At 41.1% G+C, this 19210-nt stretch overlaps 1 protein-coding gene across 7 annotated transcripts in view; it reads left to right on the plus strand.

Moving 5' to 3' along the window:
* Positions 1–19210, plus strand: part of ANKRD44 (ankyrin repeat domain 44) — a 318146-nt gene that overhangs the window by 186664 nt on the left and 112272 nt on the right. For all 7 annotated transcript variants that reach the window (XM_059168514.1, XM_059168518.1, XM_059168517.1 and 4 more), the window contains exons 9-10: positions 8373–8451; positions 16129–16243. In XM_059168514.1, coding sequence (XP_059024497.1) covers positions 8373–8451; positions 16129–16243 — 194 coding nt within the window. The remainder of the gene's footprint in view (positions 1–8372; positions 8452–16128; positions 16244–19210) is intronic.

The following is a 19210-nucleotide window of genomic DNA, read 5'->3' on the forward strand; positions in this document are numbered from 1 at the left end:
TTTAGTACCTTGACCTCCATAGCCGTGTCCTATATTGGCATGCCACAGAGACGGAGCTGTGCTGTTACTGCAGAAGTAGTAGGACCTGCTGGAAGGCCCTGGGAGGTTCTAGCCACATGCTTTGGTAGCTTAGTGAATGTTCTGGAACAAATACAGGCTCCCAGGGATGTTGACATGGCCTAGTTTCTAACACTGAGGTGGATGTTGAGCTGATATGGCAGAGCTGCTGAGAATCAAAGAAAAGCCTAATCCAATAATGTCAGGTCTGTTCCAACTATGGCACGGCCCACCAAGGAGTTTCTCAGATACTTTGCAATAGTAAACTGTAGGTAGTGACTGTAGTAGTGTAACATTGACCTAATAGTGGTCAGCAGGTCCTGATAGTCTTTATGCAACAAACTGACTGAGGACTATCTAGCACCCTCTGTTTGGTTCTGAGGGAGAACTCCAAGATGAGGTATGAGCTCTGCTCTCAAGGAATTGACGGTACGGTAAGGAAATAGTGAACTCAGATTCTCATGCAATGAGAGAGAACGTGATGAGTGGCACAAGAGAGTAACAGAATATTGCAAGCGCTTCCTGCTTGGGGATCAAAAACGAAGCTTGCTTTTGAGGTGAGAGTCAGGAGATTGATACCAGTTGAGATGAGGAGAGAGAGAGAGAGACTCTTAGAGGGCATTCCAGATAGAGAGAACCACATGAACAAAGGGTTTGGGAGTTCCAGATAGGAAACACTCTGGCTCGACTCTAGGCCAGTAGTTAGCTCTGTGTAACAGATAACCGAGAGGAACTTGCGCACGGCCCTCACCATCCAGGCTATCAATTTGAGCGCATTTAGATTGTAATGGGATCTCCGCACGTGCTCAAGGGACTTCGTACTCATCCTCAGCTTCCCTTCTCCCCGGCACACAGGAATCCAGGTCCCAGTGTATTCTACTTCTGCTTTTGAAAAATGATTCTTCCTGAGATTTAATTTTAAGAATACTGGATAAATCCATTTTAAGGATTCCCTATTCACTACTATAATCTTTTTACATTTTTTCTTATAATTTTTAATAGTGGGAAATAGGAGACAAATTTTCAGAATGATGATTTATTGAGCTTGAAGGGAGCAGAAATTGTGTGAAAAAAAGGAGCCAGGAACAAGCTGAAATGTGACTGAACCAAGGAAGAAGGCTTGCCAGCTTGGCTGAGGCATTTGGGCTTTTATAAGCTACAGGACCACTAGTCACTATAGTGGTCATGTGATCCAAACTGAGCATTAGAAATAGTAATCCGGTCACAGAACACCAGAGAAGGAAACAGGAGGGAAAAAAATTATATATATGATGACATAAACATTTTAAATGTTTATGTGGCAAAACAAAACAAACTAAAAATAACAAACCCAAACATATACAAAATTGAAAGAGAAACAATTCAGAGAAATTTTTCTACATTATACATGATGAGCAAAGAGTTCATGTATTTAATATATAAAGAGCTCATAAGAGCCAGTAAGATAAAATCTGATAACCTACTAGAAAATGTGTGTAAAGGCAGGTCGTGAAAGAGAAAACAATATCCATTAAACCTATGAAAATATTCTGTATCATTAGTAATTAGAAAAATACAAACTAATGCATAAGTATATTTACTTTTAAGATTTACAAATATGAAAAAGGCTAGTAATACCTACTGTTATCATTGAAAAAATTAATATGCAATAAGTAAATATCTAGTTTTTTAATTTTAAAAAAGTTATGTGTCTGGGTTATACACATAGAAAGAGAAAAGTACTTGGAATATATCCCAATATATGATCACTGCGGGGAGGCAAAATTATGATTTGTATTTTTTGTTTCATTTTTGTGTATTTGTTTTAATCTTCTGATAGTGATACTTAAGATGTGTTATTTTTATATCCAGATGAAGAAAAAACATTTTATTTTTATAAAAAGAAAATTCAGGTAGAGTAGGCCTAGACAGAGGACAATTAGAGAATAACTGGGAAGTTAGTAAAACTCATCTAGATAAGAGCACTGAGGACAGGGGAGGGGGACAGCCAACAGAAGAGACAGGCATTGCAGAAAGAAAATCAATGAAATTTGGTTGGGTGGGAGTTGGAGGAGTTGAAGACAAGGGTAAGAACTGAAACCTGGTTCAGAGGTGACAAGCATCGCTACGGATTCAGTTCTGAGGCTAGGGTGCCTGGATGGCAATTCTAGCCTTGACTTTCAGGAATAACATAGTCAGAAACAACCTCTCTGGGTGCCTGTTTATCTGTAAAATTTGGGAAACAGTAGCATCTTCTTCATGGAACCGCTGTGAGGATTAAACCAGTTATCTCATATAAATTACTTAGAATGGTTCTGGCCATGTGGCAAGCACTCAGGAAATGATTATTATTGTTACGAGGGACATCAGAAGGACTCGGCTTATTAGGTTGAACTGTCAAGTTGTTGAGAAGGTGATTCTGAGCCTTTGGTGCCACCAGTCTGAGAAAACCAGTGATGGAGCATGCGATCCTCCCACGTGGGACAGCAGAAGACAATAGAAGAAAAAACTTAGGCTCCCTTGTTCACATACAGGTGATGGATCTTGGAGGCTGGGAAAGGGTGAGGTCACCCAAGGAGATAGTACGTCATAGCATGAGTAGAGAAGGGAATGGAGGAAGCCGGGATCCCTTTAGTCTTAGGATCGGGAGGAGGAGGCAGAGCCAGAAACGGATGAAGAAAGGAGAGTTAGAGAAAATAGGAAGGAGCTGGAGGGGAGCATGATGTCTTCATGGGGGTAGAGAGCAGGCAGAGATGAAGAAATAGAATAGTTAAAGAGGATTTGAGTTCCATATCTTGTAAGTGGAGCCCATCCAAGTCCTAAATGGGGGTAAGGGAAGGCCCGAGGGGACATGAAAGAGACCAGGAACTGTAACCCAACGTGGGCAGAGTCATCGTATGATATTGAGGTCACGGAGGATGGTGGTGAGAAAGCAGGAGGTTAACAGGTGGCTGAACTGGCAGTGTCCCCAAAACTTGTGACACTTGTATTGCTGTTCTGGAATCTGAATGACATCCTTCAATTCTCCAAAGAAAGGAAAATTATTACTGAAGTTAAATAAAGTCGCTCTCGTCACCAAACTTCACTGAAGTAATTCAGGGGGTTGTCCGATGCTCTCCATTCCCCTTTTAAAGCATGCCAGCTGAAGTGCTCAGTGTGCCTGCCCGCAAGGCGAGGAGGCCACTTCAGGAGCACCTGCCCACTCCCCCCAGTTAACTGACTGGTGCTCAGTTCAGAGTAGTTCAGGGACTCCAACACTATATGGAGTTTATAGCAGTTTATGGCAGCCTTGTCTCCATAAAATGGACCTGGAAAGCATGACTCCTTAATTTTAGTAATTAATTCCCCCCATAGACTGCTAATCATTAATAGAATATGAGAAAGACCTTTTTAAAAATCTGCGACTTAGGTTTATGTATTCTCTGACCTGCATGAATGGGGCTTTGGCTACAACCGAGCCTTCTCCCTCGGGCTCATCTCTGTTTACATCCTCCGGCTTCCTTCTCTCGGCTCCTCCTTCACGATTCACTCTGGAGGCACAGATCGTCCAGCATTTCCGTAGAGCCATTTTGTCTGACTCTGGAGGTAGTTTTCTAATTGAAGTTGTTATCTCTCTGGACCACATTGCTCCTTGCGTTTTGAAAGTGTTTGTAGATCGCAAGACGATTTGTATTTGTTTAGATTTTCTGAAGTTTGGGGGAAATAACATTTTGAAATGTAGCCAGTAGCCACCCACATATTCACTTTGTTTTCCTCCATCCTCACAAAATACTAAAAGCGATGTCTTCACGGACAGTTACAAGATGTTGGAGAGAAAAGGAAGGATACTATGTCCCGAGCATATTTTACAATCCTCCGTTTTCCTTAGACTGGCCATGGCCCTGTCTGTCTTTATACTAATGGTGGTTTAATTGTGCTAAATAATAAAGACCCAATACTTTAGACAATAATCCATTGAAGGTTCACTTGTATTTCACAAATAGAAAGAGCATGACAAGATACAAAATAATTTTTCTCCTCCATTACAGACTACGTTGTAATTCTGGTAGCATCCCAAAGCTCTTTTTAGAAGCATTCAAAATGTTAAAGAAGGCACTACATGCATAGCTATCCCAAATAGTACTTAGATGGATTCAGAATTACCCTTACCTGGTTGCCTCCCTCCAACAGTCAGACCGCCCATGGTCTGAATTCTTTCCTGGCCATGAGCCCGGAGGCTGTGCAGCCCTCAGACACTGGGGCTGCAGTCTGTCTATCGCACATCTCCTGGAGTGAACCAGCTCCGTTCTTTATATGTATCAGGTCCGAACTATAGAATGACTTGCACTGCAGAGGTCAAAGGTGAGAACTAGAACAGGCAAAGAGAAAGAAAACAGTGATAAGGACATTATGATTGGAACTTTGGGGAGCTTGTGAGGGAACGGAGAGGATTGAATGAGAACCAACCAGTACCATCTATGGCCTTTAGAACCATTTAAAAATTAAACTGTGTATGGCTTTTTGAAAATTGGGGTTTTAGATTGCTCTTCCCTTGAATTAGGAAACCCTTTTGGGTTTCTGGCACATTCCCCCTAACTTAGCCTGCCAGCTGGCCTTCGTGTTGTCTTATAGGGGCTCTGTTGCCTTCTAGTAGGGCCATTGAGCTGTGTGACTCCCAGAGACACATGCCACAGACAACACGATGCTTCAAGTTCCTGGGTGGTAACAACGTGTATGAGTTTAGGGAAGGTTTGGGGGATGTTGGAGGATGGGGAAAAAAGACATTTGGTGTGGAAGATGTGAATGGATTTCTGAGGAGAATGGTGGTCAAGGGAATTGAAACACTCCATTTAGTTCAAGGATTAATCTTCCTGCTGAAATTTGCCCTGCAAGACTACTGATATTCATAAAATATTCTCAGTCTTTTTTAGTTTTCTTTCATGACCATGGCTGAGCTGTGCCTAAATCAATAGAAGGGCTTCTTGCATAATTAAAAAAAAAATCTCAAAAAACCAAAATTTTCCGAGCCCTAACTCTGATGGGAAAATGAGTCCAAAAATAGGAAAGAGACTAGAAATTAAGAAAAAAAAAAATCTTATAACAGCAAAGCTTTGAATGAGTGGAAGAACTGAGCATATCCTCTCCTTTGACAATGCAAGGGATATTTTATCCTGTCTGAAGTTCTTGAAATAGCACTAACAGCAAGTCCCCCCCATATGACACATTTCTCAGGCAGATAATGAAACTCTGTAGGATCCCTGTCTCACCCTGAATATCCTGAGTTCTAACTTGTAAAGACTAAATGATAAGTATTATCCTTTGACCTTCATTAGTTTCCAGTGGCTTTTTACTTTCAAACCATGGAAGCACAATTGTTCCAAAATGGCTCCGTGATACTCTCAACGCTTCCTGTCCCCACCTCCCCCACCTTCTGCCACCATATCCCTCAGGGGGAAAAAACTCAGCTCAGGGCAGGACTCCGCAGTAGATGAACCCAGGCAAAGGTAAATCTAATATAGCTATTCTTTGTATTTTACCAAAATTTGGTCGTCTGTTTATTTGTCCCTTTACCAAAGGCACAGGCACTCCACGGGAGACCAGGGCACGGTGTTGCTACCCCCGAGATGGAACCAGCTTTGTCAGCTGTGCACCACGGAACCTGGTTGCTTCTGTGGCTCTCGGGCTGCAATTTAGGGAGTTACCACCAAGCTGGTGGTTATTCCCGGGTAAAGCCTTTAAGCCATTTTCCAGTCATGGAAAAAACTTCTTAGCTAAATATTTATAAAGGTATTACCTAAGCACTGAAATATTTATGGCTTTATATATATTTAACTAAGAGCTAATTAGTTATGTTTTTCGATTAAATTTAAGGGAAAATATTGGAGCAAAATTTAAAGAAATAGCACCACCTAGGGACAGGTTAATGTCAACTCGGCGATTTCTGTAATTGTGTCCCTGTCCTCTTGGTTACTGCTCCTTTCTCTCAAAAAATACCCTTTTGGTAAAGCTTCACGCTTACTTCCATCTTCCTTTCTCAATCTTTTCTGACTCTGGTTATAATCATAGCAGATGACAAAAGATCCTGTCCCCCCCCCCCCCCCCCATCTACCTGGTGCCTTTTCCTTGTAAAGATTATTTTTCAATCGATGCACTTACGTTCTGATGAACTCTTTCCTTGGCAAAGATTGTGCACGTTTCTTTTCTTCCTTTCTAAGGAACAGACTTACAGGCTGTAATAAAAATTCTTCTGCTACACCCTTGTGGTTTTATAAGCTATTCAGGCCCCCTCCGTCTAGCAGTGGCTCCTAAACTGTAACATGCTGTGCGGGTTAGAAATGGGGGTCCCTTTGTCCCCACTTGGACTCAGTGGTCGGGGTCAGGGCACAGAACTCACATTTCTAGCAAGAACCGCAGGTGGTTTAGACACAGTCGGTCTTTGGTTCACTCTGAGAAATACTGATTCAAATGATTCTTTGTTCCCATTGTGAAGTTTTTAAAACAAAGAGTCATTTTTTAAATGTATTTTCAGGTTGCTATGTTTTCCTTTTATAAATTAAAGTATTGTCTTATTTGAGTCTAGTTGACATGCAGTGTTTTGGGTGTACAGTACATCAGTTTCCGGTGTATAACGTAGCGGTTCACTTTCTCTAGATGTTGCACTCTGCTCACCGCAAGTGTAGCTCCCACCTGTCACCACACAACGCTGTTGCCATGTTGTTGCCTCCTTTCCCCGTGCTGTGCCTTTAGACCCGTGACTTATTCCCTAACTGGAAGCTTGTGTCTCCCACTCCCCTTCACTCATGTCGCCTATCTCCCTCCCCTCTTTCCTGTGGCAACTGTCAGTTCTCTGTATTTATGAGTCTGTTTCTGTTTTTTATTTTATTTGTTTATTCATTTGTTTTGTTTTTTAGATTATGCATATGAGTGAAATCCTATGGTATTTGTCTTTCTTTGTCTGACTTATTTCACCCTCCAGGTCCATCCATGTTGTCACAAATGGCAGGATCTCATTCTTTGTATGGCTGCATAATATTCCTGTGTGTGTGTGTGTGTGTCTGCACACTACTTCTTCCTTATCCATTCATCTGTCGGTGGACACGCAGTTTGCTCCCATGTCTCGGCTGTTATGAACAACACTACACTAAACATAGGGTTGCATGTATGTTTTCGAATTTGTGTTTTCATTTTCTTTGGGTAGATACCCAGTAGTGGAATTACTACATCATATGGTATTTCTATTTTTAAATTTTTGAGGAACTTCCACACCCTTTTCCATAGCACTGTAACAGTTTACATCCCCACCAATGGTGCATTTTAAAGCACAGGTATATGGGTTTCATTACAAAAATAAACTTGCATTTTTGAAATCTCATGTTTAACCTTAGACTTTGGAAAATGTTTCTCCTGCGAGTTATAAAAAGAATAGCTACATCTATTTCTTTTTTTTCCCCTTCCATTAACAGTATCTGAATGAAAGGATACATTCTGTCTATGGGGGATACTTAATACTTTCTTTTCGCTATTACTATTTTTAGACGCAATTCTATAAAGAACTTTCTTAGCAAATGTGTAAGACTTTAGTATTTGGTATAATGATGATCAGTCTTATAGATTCCATTCAATTTTCATGTTTGGCTTAATCTATATCAGGGAGTTCTATCATTTATGTTTTAAATAATAAAGAGATGTATAAATTCAGTACATTCCCGGGTGACCATTAAAATGGCCATTTGCTAAACCATTGTATGTCTTAATCTTATGATTTCTAATGACTTAATTGAAGCAAACATTTCTGTTTTGGAACAACCAGAAGTGTCGTTTTCTGCGGAATCAAAACGTAGGGTGTGGTGGAATATTCCAGGTCGGTTCTGAGGGCTGCAGTCATTCACAGCAGCTCGGTCGGCTGTAGGTCAGACAGGGCCAAGCCAGTTAGCACATCATTTGTCTTTTCTCATGTACTTTAGACAAAATTCGAAAAAAAAAAAAAAAAAAAAGCCTTGAAACCATCTTCATTGGTAGATCACAAGAGAGAAAAAAGCGTTTTGGATGATTGCTTCCATTTGAAACAGGATAGTTTAAAAATTGTTGGTGGAATGAGAAATTTCACATCTCTTCTCTAAAGTAATTTTCACTTCTCTAAGCTTCTTTACAATGGGATGTTATGCAGTAACTTGAGATAATATATATGCTTTTTGTTTTGCTTGCAAAATTATCTTTTTGCCTTTTGTAATTTTCTATTAGACTTCTTAAAATCTGAATTGACCTTTTTTTTCCCCCAGAGCATTGGCAGTAGTATCCATAGGGACGTTTCAGACTGACATCACTGATCCATTGTTTCTCTCCCCCTCATTTTTTAGAGTAAAGATGGCAAAAGTCCACTGCATATGACAGCCGTCCATGGAAGGTTCACACGGTCGCAAACCCTCATTCAGAATGGTAAGAGAGACCCTTCCACAGCATTGTTCTTTGTTGGACAGTATCCTGATCGGAGAGGGGCTGTCAGTTATCTGAACATCAAAGATGGTGCTCTATTTTAGATGATGGTCAGATTTATTAAGCTGAGATTTACACCATCCTTTGATGCACTTTGCTAAAAGTTCTTTATCAGAAGTCATCACCATCCAGCTTAGAAGTGAGGACATAAAGCCAGTTTCTCAGTTAATTCCTAGTCAGTCAAAGAACATATGATTTTGAAACTGGAAACGATGCACTTCTATGGGCTCAAGGTCCTGCACTTTTCACTCTGAAACTAATACAAATAACTATCGTACATTTGCTAGCAGCAAATCTGAATTATTTTTAAGTTCTACAATTCATCATTGTTTTCTAAGTTAAAACTCTTTAAGCTACTTGGGCAAAGGTAGAGAAAAATGAGCTGAGTCAGAGGAAAAGCAGTTAAGTGCATGATATAAAAGATGATAAAGTCACAGGCTTCATAGAGACCTTGGAAAACCACATCATCTAGTAATTTTCCAGGCTGACGACAGGGGTATGCTTGAACCACTGGGTTGTCTCTGTAGCTACAGAACTAGGGAGTGTCACTTCACACGACGCTTCCTAAGGCTGTTATGGGTCATCGCCAGCATCTGTGAGTGGACTGACCTTGGCCACACAGCTACTGCTTTCTTAGCAAATCTTAGAGACAATTAAAAGCAAGAACAAAACAAAACAAAAAACCACGCAGGTTTAGTCCAGATTTTATGCTGACGTTCCAAGTTCAGCAATTTCTGAACTCTGTTTAGTTGACCCACATTTGTACTTCTCAAAATTCTGGCGTTAGTCAATTTCTTGGACCTGCCTTTTTCTCATTTATAAGAATTTTGGACAAATTGTTAGTAATACCGTGTTACGTCCTCAGCACTCAAGTCATAAAACCAAAAAGGTACTTGACATTTGATGGAAGATCCACCAGGGAAACGATGCTTAGGAAGCAGAACATCTGCAGCAAAGCAAAGGAAATTTATAGGCATCTCAGTGTAACTGTAGGGGACAATCAATCCTGACAAGTTTCCGATGAGCAAAGGAAAGTAAAATGAAAATTAACTGCACCAACACCCATTAATTCTAATTTGAAGTACATGGAAAGTCTTCGACATTCACTTTATGAAGGGGTCCCTCTAATCATTTTGATTTTCTTGAAGTAAACAAAGGGAGATGGGGAGCGACCGACCGTGGGGGCTCTCCTCCTCACACTTCCCTCGTCCCATATATTTCTCAACTGTTTTGTTTTGTTTTGTTTTTAGAAACAGTGTCCACTGGCTGAAAAAATAAATAAAACTAGGGAGATAGTTGGTATCTATTTTATAAAAATTTAGTGTGAAGTAGTCAGTGGGCTTCTTTGTGGTATAAAAAGCTTTGCCCCCTCCCAAAGCATATTCAAGCACCAGTGGTCGGATCAGAGAAGGAGCAAGTTTCTGCTTGTAAACTGTGCCTTCCCTCCGGCCAGACCACCCTGGCCATCTCCTCTGAATCAAGGCCATGACACATCTCCCCGTGTACAGCTAGTATACTGATAACGGTCTGGGGATGCTGCTGGCTGCTTTGACCTCTCCAAAAGCCATTCCTGTGGACCTGAAAGACTCCCTTGCCCTGTCCGGACACCGTTATAGGTTTTTGAGTTGGGATGAGATCTGAAAGAGAACCACCTCTTGTCCTCGGCAATCAAGCAGCTTATTTCAGAGCCTCATTCTTGGATGCCCTGGCACCTTCCTTGCGGGTCAGGTGGAGTCCAGGGGCCCAAAATGACGAGACACAGTGGCCATACTGTGCAGCCCGTTCTATATAATGGTGAAGCTAACATTGATTGAGGGTCCACCCTGTGCCAGGCATTTGGGTAAGCACTCCCCGTAAAGAGGTGCTGTTGTCATCTCCATTTCAAAGGGAGGGAAACTGAGGCAGGGAGGCCGTTGCTTCCATCAGGATACATGGGAGGTATGTGGAGGAACAGGAATTGAAACCGTCTAACCTCAGAGACTGTACTTTCAACCACTACATTTACATATGCATTCTCTGAGTGAACAATGGCATATTTAAACAAATTTTTTTTCAAAAGATTTTGTTTATGTATTGGTCAGAGAGAGAGAGAGTGTGCACACAAGCAGGGGGAGTGTCAGGCAGAGGGAGAGGGAGAAGCGGGGTGCGGGGCTCCATCCCAGGACCCTGGCGTCATGATCTGAGCTGAAGGCAAATGCTTAACTGACTGAGCCACGCAGGGCACCAATAAAAAAATGTTTTTTAACCTGAGTTTTATTTACTTCAGAGTCATCCTTGTAGAAGGAGGACTTGCCATTCTCTTCTCTCTGCAGACAGTTCCTTGTGTTCATTACATGTGAGAACTGTGAGTTCTTCCATTTGACATTTTAAAAAACGCCCTTAGGGGGAAGAGTGGGAAGCTCTTTTCTTTCCTCCTATTTGTTAGCATCCTTCTGGGAAAAATCCAGAGGCTCACACCCCCGGACCTGGTGTCTGTCCTCCAGGGTGGGTCAGTGCACAACAGGACTGTGAAAGCCGGTCCCATGTGGGGACATCGGTTGACTCCCTGAGCCGACAGAGCACGCTCCTGAGGAACATTCTTTGTGTTTATTTGTTTTGTGAAATCACCCTGGTGTTTGGACTTTGTATGACATTTCTCTGCTTCCTTGACTGTTCTCTATTCAGGGTTACTAGATCTTCATAATAACTTTTTCCAGAATCATTTAGTGTGGGTAAGACAATTGCCAAAAAAGAACAAGAAAAGAAACAGACAAACAAACAAACAAACAACAAAGAAAAAACCAGACACACACACACACCTCTTTTATTTTTGAAGATAGTGAGCAAAGACCACCTCTGTGTTCATTCACATTGTTTGTTGTCTGAAGCTGGCCTGTGGCAGCCAGAGTGGGAAAGAGCTGGAATGTGACGGCGTCAGGATTTTGATCCGGCCCTTCCCCCTCGGCCACTGCCTCCGATGCTGTCCAGCGGGTTACCGGGGTTCAAAAATGATGTTTTCTTCACAGAAGCTTTAAAAATAGAGTTTGAAAAGGAAGAGTCCGGTGATAGGTTAGGATGATTCATTGTGAGATTTTTGACCTTTTGGCTCACAGTACTTCCAAAGCAGTTTAATAAGATGACCATTTTTGTCTGTGCAGGAAAAACTAACTTCAGATGAATGCTTAGATAATGCTGCATAAATTACACCTTCCGACATGCTTTGCATACTTCTAAACTCATAAGTGTTCATTTTCCTCACTAGTTGTCAATAATCAATTACCGAAGTTTAACTTGCAAGCTTCAAATGAGCAGTAAAGATACTTAATTTGCATGTCAGGCAAATCTTAAAGATTTTCAAGTGAAAATGGAAAGGTTTAGGGAATGACTGTAAAATAGAAATTCTTTCATCTGGAGGTCCTACTCTAATATAAAACATATTTCTGAATGACAAATACTGTGTCTCTCTTATTTGTCCGCTTGTTATGATGTTTCTCTGAAACATATTTTAAATGATGACAAATGCATATGTGGAAGATAATTAAATATATTTTTACAGTTTTAAATGAACTTATGAGGGACACCTGGGTGGCTCAGTCAGTTCAATGTCTGACTGTTAAAATTTCGGCTCAGTTCGTGATCTCAGGGTCATGGGTTCAAGCCCGTGTTGCGGGGAAGCCCTGCATTAGACTCTGCACTGGGCATCGAACCTGCTTATGATTCTCTCTCTCCCTCACTCTCTGTCCCTTTCTCCATTTACATGCTCTCCTTCTTTCTCTCTCTCTCTCTCTAAAAATAAATGAACAAGTAAATACATCAATAAATAAATAACAAATAAGTAAAATGTTGAACTGACTCATAAAATAGTAGTAACAACATGAAGAAACTCTATCAACTCAGCCCCTCACCCTTTTCAATATTTTTTACTCTTTCCTTTTCCTACCCAATTTTTGGTATATTTGGGGCTAATCAACATGGAGGCTCTAACATGTCTTAAGATGGTTTGGTGCCTCTTAGCTGGGAAGGACGTGGAGTGCTTCAGTGTTTGTCCAGGACAGAGGTTCCTCTGGAGTCTGGGATCTGCCTCCCCTGTCTCCCAGGATCAGTTCTGGCAGTGGACCATTCAGGCCGACCAGTGTGGCCAGTTTGTAGCTGGGTACACGGACCCTGGACTGTTGTGCGGTATCCATGGAGACAGTATTGCAAATATCGTCACGTGTGTCAGATTCTTTATTGCCAGGATGTGGGGGAAGCCTTTCTAACCTCAATGCAAAACTCTAAATCTAATAATAGAAAAGACATGAATTCCACAAATAGGGGTTCTTTTTCAGAGTAAAATAACAAAGAAAAATGAAAATCAAAGGGCGGAAATATTGGTAATACATATTACTGATCGATGGTGAATTTCCTAAATATTTTAAGAGCTCTTGAAAATCAAGGAATGAAAGACCTCCCCCCCTCAACACACACAGAAAAATGATCAAAAGTCATGAACAAATAGTTCATGGAAAAAGATAAACAAATAGTCCTTCAGTACATGAAAAGATGCCCAATTTCCTTAATATGAGGAATGCAAATGAACACTATCTGAAGTATTACTTCTTGCCTGTCACATGGCAGGTGTTCAAGGCTTGACTAGGCTGTGAGGAAAACGCGCTCATACATTGCTTATGTGAGTAGCAAAATGGCACAGGACCTATAGGAGGAAATGTGGCAAAATTGAACAAAACCACATATTCATTTCTTTGACCTAGAAATCCCCTTTCTAGGAATTTACCCTGAAGAGACCCCCCAACAGACAGGAAACAGTATATGTGTGAGGTTATGCACTGCAGGACTCCCGGTGATAGCAAAATGGTACTTACTACCCAAAGGCTTATCCATACCAGACCTGTGACGTAATGAGTATCTCCATGCAATAGAAAACAATAAAGTTGTACAAAAATGAGGAAGACCTCCAAGAAGTGATTTTTAAGAGTGAATTCCAGGATATATTGTTAAGTAAAAAAGAAACGGAAAAGGAAAAAGAAAGCAAGGTATAAAGAGTCTGTGTGTTTATTTATGTTTTAAGGATTATATATTTATTTGTCAGACAGAGAGAGAGAGAGAGCTTGCACAGCAGGGGAAGTGACAGGCAGAGGTAGAGAGAGAAGCAGGCTTCCCATTGAGCAAGGAGCCCGATACAGGACTCGATCCCAGGACCCTGGGATCGAGACCTGAGTTGAAGGGAGGCTCTTAACTGACTGAGCCACCCAGACGTCCCACTGTGTGTTTATTTTTACAAAGAGAAACACAGAAAGCATAAACCAAAACTAATGAAAATGATTACTATAGGATGTGGTTGAGAATGAAGTGGAAGGGATGGAAATGAGAATGAGTCTTTAAAAAAGTATAATTTTAGCATAATCTCCTCCAGTCCCAACCATGTTGATGCAAGGGATGATGCTGAGTGAAATAAGTCAAGCAGAGAGAGTCAATTATCATATGGTTTCATTTATTTGTGGAGCATAACAAATAGCATGGAGGACATTAGAAAAACGAAGGGAAACATGAAGGGGGGAAGCAGAGAGGGAGACGAACCATGAGGGACTGTGGACTCCAGGCAACAAACTGGGTTTTAGAAGGGAGGGGTGGGGGATGGGTGAGCCTGGTGGTGGGTATTAAGGAGCGCACGGATTGCACGGAGCACCAGGTGTTATACACAAACAATGAATCATGGAACACTACATCAAAACCTAATGGTGTACTGTGTGGTGACTAATATAAGAGAGTAAAAAAATAAATAAACATTAAAAATATCATTTTGATTTCTGAAATATGTGAATTTTTTACATACTAATGAAATAAAATTAAAAGCTGGTAAAAATTTTGAAAACAATCAAATGAATGTAAACTATATATCTAGTTAATCATATAAGCCTATAGAATAAAGAATTCAGGTAACTTTTGAACAAAGCACTCCCTGTTAATGCTAAAATCCTTGCTGGGAATTGTTTTGGGAAATAGGATATTTGCACATTCTCAAAGTACCACTCACAAGCTGGTTGTTAATTACAAATGGGAAAAGACATTTTACAATGGCCAGTGCTGGCAGGCTTCATCTTAACCAAATAACCAACCCCCTTTTCTTATTGTGGTAAAGTATATATAATGTAAAAAGTTACCATTTTAACTGTTTTTAAGTGTACAGTTCATTGACACTAAGTACATTCTCATTTTGTGTAACCAACACCATTGTTCCTTTGTAGAACTTTTTCATCTTCCCAAACTGAAGCTGTAGGCACTACAAGTTATCAAAATTGGCTTCACCTGGTGGACTCACCCAACCTTAGTGCGTGCTGTGGAGATTCCGTGGGAAGGGCGCTTCAGCTCTGGGGTGGTCGTGCCAAAATGTTCTGAGTCGAATAGAGGAAATAATCAGACAACTCCAGAATGCAGAACATTGCACACAATTCCTGGCTTGACCTCCAGAGATATCAATGACATAAGAGAGAGAGAGAGATGATAGATAGATAGATAGATAGATTGATTGATTGATTGTTTTAGATTAAAGGAAACTAAAGGGACATGACAACCAAATGGTAGCAGAATCTTCTGTTGGATCCTGGATTTAAAAAACTAACAGCTATAGTGCACATTTGGGGGATAATTGGAGAAATTAGAATATATTATATATTACATAAAATTATGGTATCAACATTAAATTTCTTGAGTATACTAATAGAATTATAGTTATGTTGGAGAATCTCTTTGTTCTTAGGGGTGAAATGTCATGATATCTAACTTTTAAATGGTTAAATAGACCAGGGCTCCTGGGTGGCTCACTTGGTTAAGCGTTTGCCTTCGGCCTAGGTCATGGTCCCAGGGAGCCGGCTTTTACCTCTGCCTGCTGCTCCCCCTGCTTGTGCTCTCTCGCTCGCTCTTTGTCTGTCTGTCTCTCTCTCTGTCTCCTCCTCTCTCTGACAAATAAATAAGTAAAATCTTTTTTAAAGACCAATTGTATTAACATACATATTTATGAAAAGGGGAGAGAAAGAAAGAAATGTAGTAAAATAAAAAGTTGGGAGAAAGAAGACAAAATAAGATGAAAATACTATATAATTAAAAGGGCCATTGATGATTAATGTAAAAGCTTTTATAAATATAGATATTTCTAGTTCATAGTTATATGTTCACTCATTTTACTCTTCATATTTTAAACCAAATGGTCAAACTACATAAAGTATTTTCTTGAACTTCCTATTCTCTTTGGTTCTGATGTTTTAGTATACAGACTATGTAAGTCTTTAATCATGCAGATAAAATTAAAATTGTCTCTATATCTTCAGAATTACATTTTATGGAATTTTATAAGTTTTTTCCTTCAGAGCAGGAATTTAGTTGTGAGATTTTGGATCCTTAAATAAGACAATATGGAAAGAATTTCAGAAGCATTTCTAATAAACTTCGCTCTATGCAGATTTAATTATACTGTTATTTCAGATGATGACGTGTCCCCTGGAAACACATTCTTGTACTTCAGATCTGAGATGTACACAGAAGGGAAAATAAGTCAACATTTGAACAACACGAGTGACCAGCATAGAATGTGGCATCTGAATCAGCCGCATCCATATGTCACCCGAATTATAACCTCTCTTCCAGGCGGTGAAATTGACTGTGTGGATAAGGACGGCAACACTCCTCTCCATGTGGCTGCACGATACGGTCATGAGCTTTTGATTAACACCTTAATCACCAGCGGAGCTGACACAGCCAAGTAGGTTATTGCAAAAATCCAGTGGGATAATTGCCACGTGTGGGAGCACTGCCAAAGGGGTCTGCCGTGCAGAGGACAGTTTCCGTTTATCTAGGTTAAGGTAGATCTCTACCATTGGGCTAAATACAAGTGAAATTTGAACTAAATTAAGTGACTTTTAGTGGTGGATGCAAGAAAGAACCAATTTTATGATCAGCTACTTCAGAAAGAGGACTTTTCCAGTGGTTTTAATTAAGGAGACTTGAACTCTATTTCTAATTCTACTTTCTAATGTTCTGTTCCTTCCAGTGTTTAACGTTGGTTAGGCAGGAAAAATAAGACACGATTGGGCAAATTCATGGGGTACCATTAGAGTAAATCTGCTACATGGGGAAGGGGGGAACCTGACCTCATTTTACACTTCCGTTCCCCAAGAATATAAGCAGATACACAAGTCGGCTACAGTGCTGGGCACTATGGGAAGTTTTGGAAATAAATCTCTTGGTTGATACCTTCAAGGGGCTCATAATTTTGTTAGAGGCCAAGGCCCTCTTAAGACAAGGAGCCATGCAAGAGAGTATATAATAAAGTTCTAAATGAAATAAGACTTAAGTGGCAAAGTGTTCAGTGTAGACAGTGGATGCCATAGCCTGTAGACAGGAGAGAGCTCAAAGATGGCCAGAGTTTTCAGAAAAGCCTTCAAGCAGAAGGTGAGTTGTAAGTAGGCTTTGAAGGGTAGCAAAGACTTGAGTGGAGCAGAGGGTGGCAGACATCCTGAGCAGGGAGGAAAGCAGGGACAAGAGTTGAAAGAGTATAATTTCAGGATGTGCTGCCCTGAGGTAGTCTCATGTGTGGGTTGGGAGCCCAGGCTTTCATGGAAACCACATGGGCACCAATCCAAGCCACCTTACCTGGTAGCTGTATGACCTAGTGCCTATTGCTTAAGCTCTCTGTGCTTCCATTTCCTCTTTTCAAAAATGGGAGTTTTGACAGTACTTGCCCACAGGTGTGTTACGAGGATTAAAGGATTTAATTACCAGTAAAGCTCTCTGGTATAGGTTAAGATCAATGTGAGTAAGAGTTCTATAAATATATTCCCTAACATAATTGAACAAGATAATCCATGTTAAGAGCTCTTTGAAGAATGCCTAGCACAGAGGAAGCTATCAACAGCTATTATTTTATTATTCAATAACATGCAGAACCAAATTCAAGAGAGCCTTAAAGAACTGAATAGAGAGTGTAGCTGTGACCACAGAGACCATGGGTAACAAAAACTAAGTTTTCAGGAGAGCAGTATAAGGGCACTGTAGCATTGGGAGTTCTGTTTTATTTGCCAAGTATTGTGCAACAGAACAGAAAATCTTGCTTGAGAATAAGCCAAAATTTAAATGGTCCATGGAAGGCACTGGTGGCTTCCAGCAACCTCCAAGGGTCCAGTCTAGTGGCAGAAACAAGATCCAGAGCAGACAGCTCAAGTCTTGTGAAGTTTGTACCGTGCTGTGGGAACATTCAAGGAGATGCTGACACTGTGGGTTTCGCAAAAGAGGGGACATTTCAGCAAAAAGAAGGATGGGTAGGAGTTAGCCAGGTAAACAAAATGTGTGAGGTAAAAAAAGAGATGAAAGAAGCACAAGGAAGGACAGTCCAGGAAAGGAGAACAGTATTTACAAAGGCACAAACATGTCAGTGTGTTGAAAGCAGATTGCCAAGCCTGGATTGCTTCATGTGTGTGGAGAAATGGAAAGCAATGAGGTGGGATGGCCAGAAGAGCCGCCATCTTGAAGGACCTTGCGTGTCCTGCAAAGGAGTTGGGTTCTGTTCTGAGGCATTCGGAAGTTGTTAAAGAATTATACGTGGATGTAGGGAAGGTTGTGTCTCATGATCCCATTTGTGCGTGAGAAAGATCACTCCGGCCATAGCCCAGACGTGGGGGAGATGGTCCAGACCAGGGACATGTGGCGGCCTTTTGCACACGTCCAGGGAGGAGAAGATGAGGCCTTGGGCTCCGGGTGAGGCTGGGGGCGGGAAGAGAGGGCCATGCTGACAAACAGTGAGAACAGTGGGCTGTCTCCTTGCAGAAGAAAGGAATCCATTTATAGTTGAAGAACCTTTTTGCCTGGGCTTCTGCAAGTTGGAAGAAGCGGCTCAGTCTTGTGGAAAGAACAGTGTCCTAAGATCAGGGAGCTCTTACTGGATTCTGAGTTCCCTACCCACCGTGGCTACCGAGCCAGAGGTCAGAAGTGCTCCATGTTCATTGAGCAGGAGTCAGATATCTAGGCCCACCCACTTCACCTGTGATATGTTAACATTTACAGTGGTATTTTTCTTTCCACTCAGGGCTGCTTGGGGTGCTTTAATGAAACAACCATGAATTTCTGATTTTCTTCCAGACTTGGATCCACTTGAGGGAGACACAGGGCCCACTACTTACTCAAAATTTCCCCAAACACATTCCCTCTATAAGCACAAGGTTCGTTTCTTCGTAATTATTTTGCCCTCAATTTATGGGAACACACACCATGTGGCAACAGTGCCTTAGAGATGGCGTTGTTGTCCAGTAGCCTTTCTTTCCACTGACTGTGCTGTGTCCTGGGGATGCCACAGAGGCAAACATTGTCCCGGCCTCAGGGAGCCACATCTTGGTTATGTCACAGCGTACCTGGGGATAAGAATGCTTCCTGCAGTAAACAGTGGTTCATTAGGCTGCAGGAAAATTGGAGAAGATTAAGTTTGCAAAGGGCCCTCAGAAAATCACTGTTCTCTGGCTTCCTTGTGGGTCTATGTGGAGTAGCTTATTAAAGAGGAGAAGGTGGGCCCTTCCTACTATTCCAGACCAACAGATAGGATTTATGAAAGTGCCTCTCCTCACTCATAAACTATATGGCCAAATGTATTTTAAAGCTCTCTGTGACAGGTGTTATGGTCGTTACTTTCTTAAGGAGTTGTTTGATTCTCCTTCTCGGCCGATGGAATGTTTTTGATATT

The sequence above is a fragment of the Mustela lutreola genome, chromosome 3 (genome assembly GCF_030435805.1).
Source record: "Mustela lutreola isolate mMusLut2 chromosome 3, mMusLut2.pri, whole genome shotgun sequence".
NCBI classification, from domain to species: Eukaryota; Metazoa; Chordata; class Mammalia; order Carnivora; family Mustelidae; genus Mustela; species Mustela lutreola.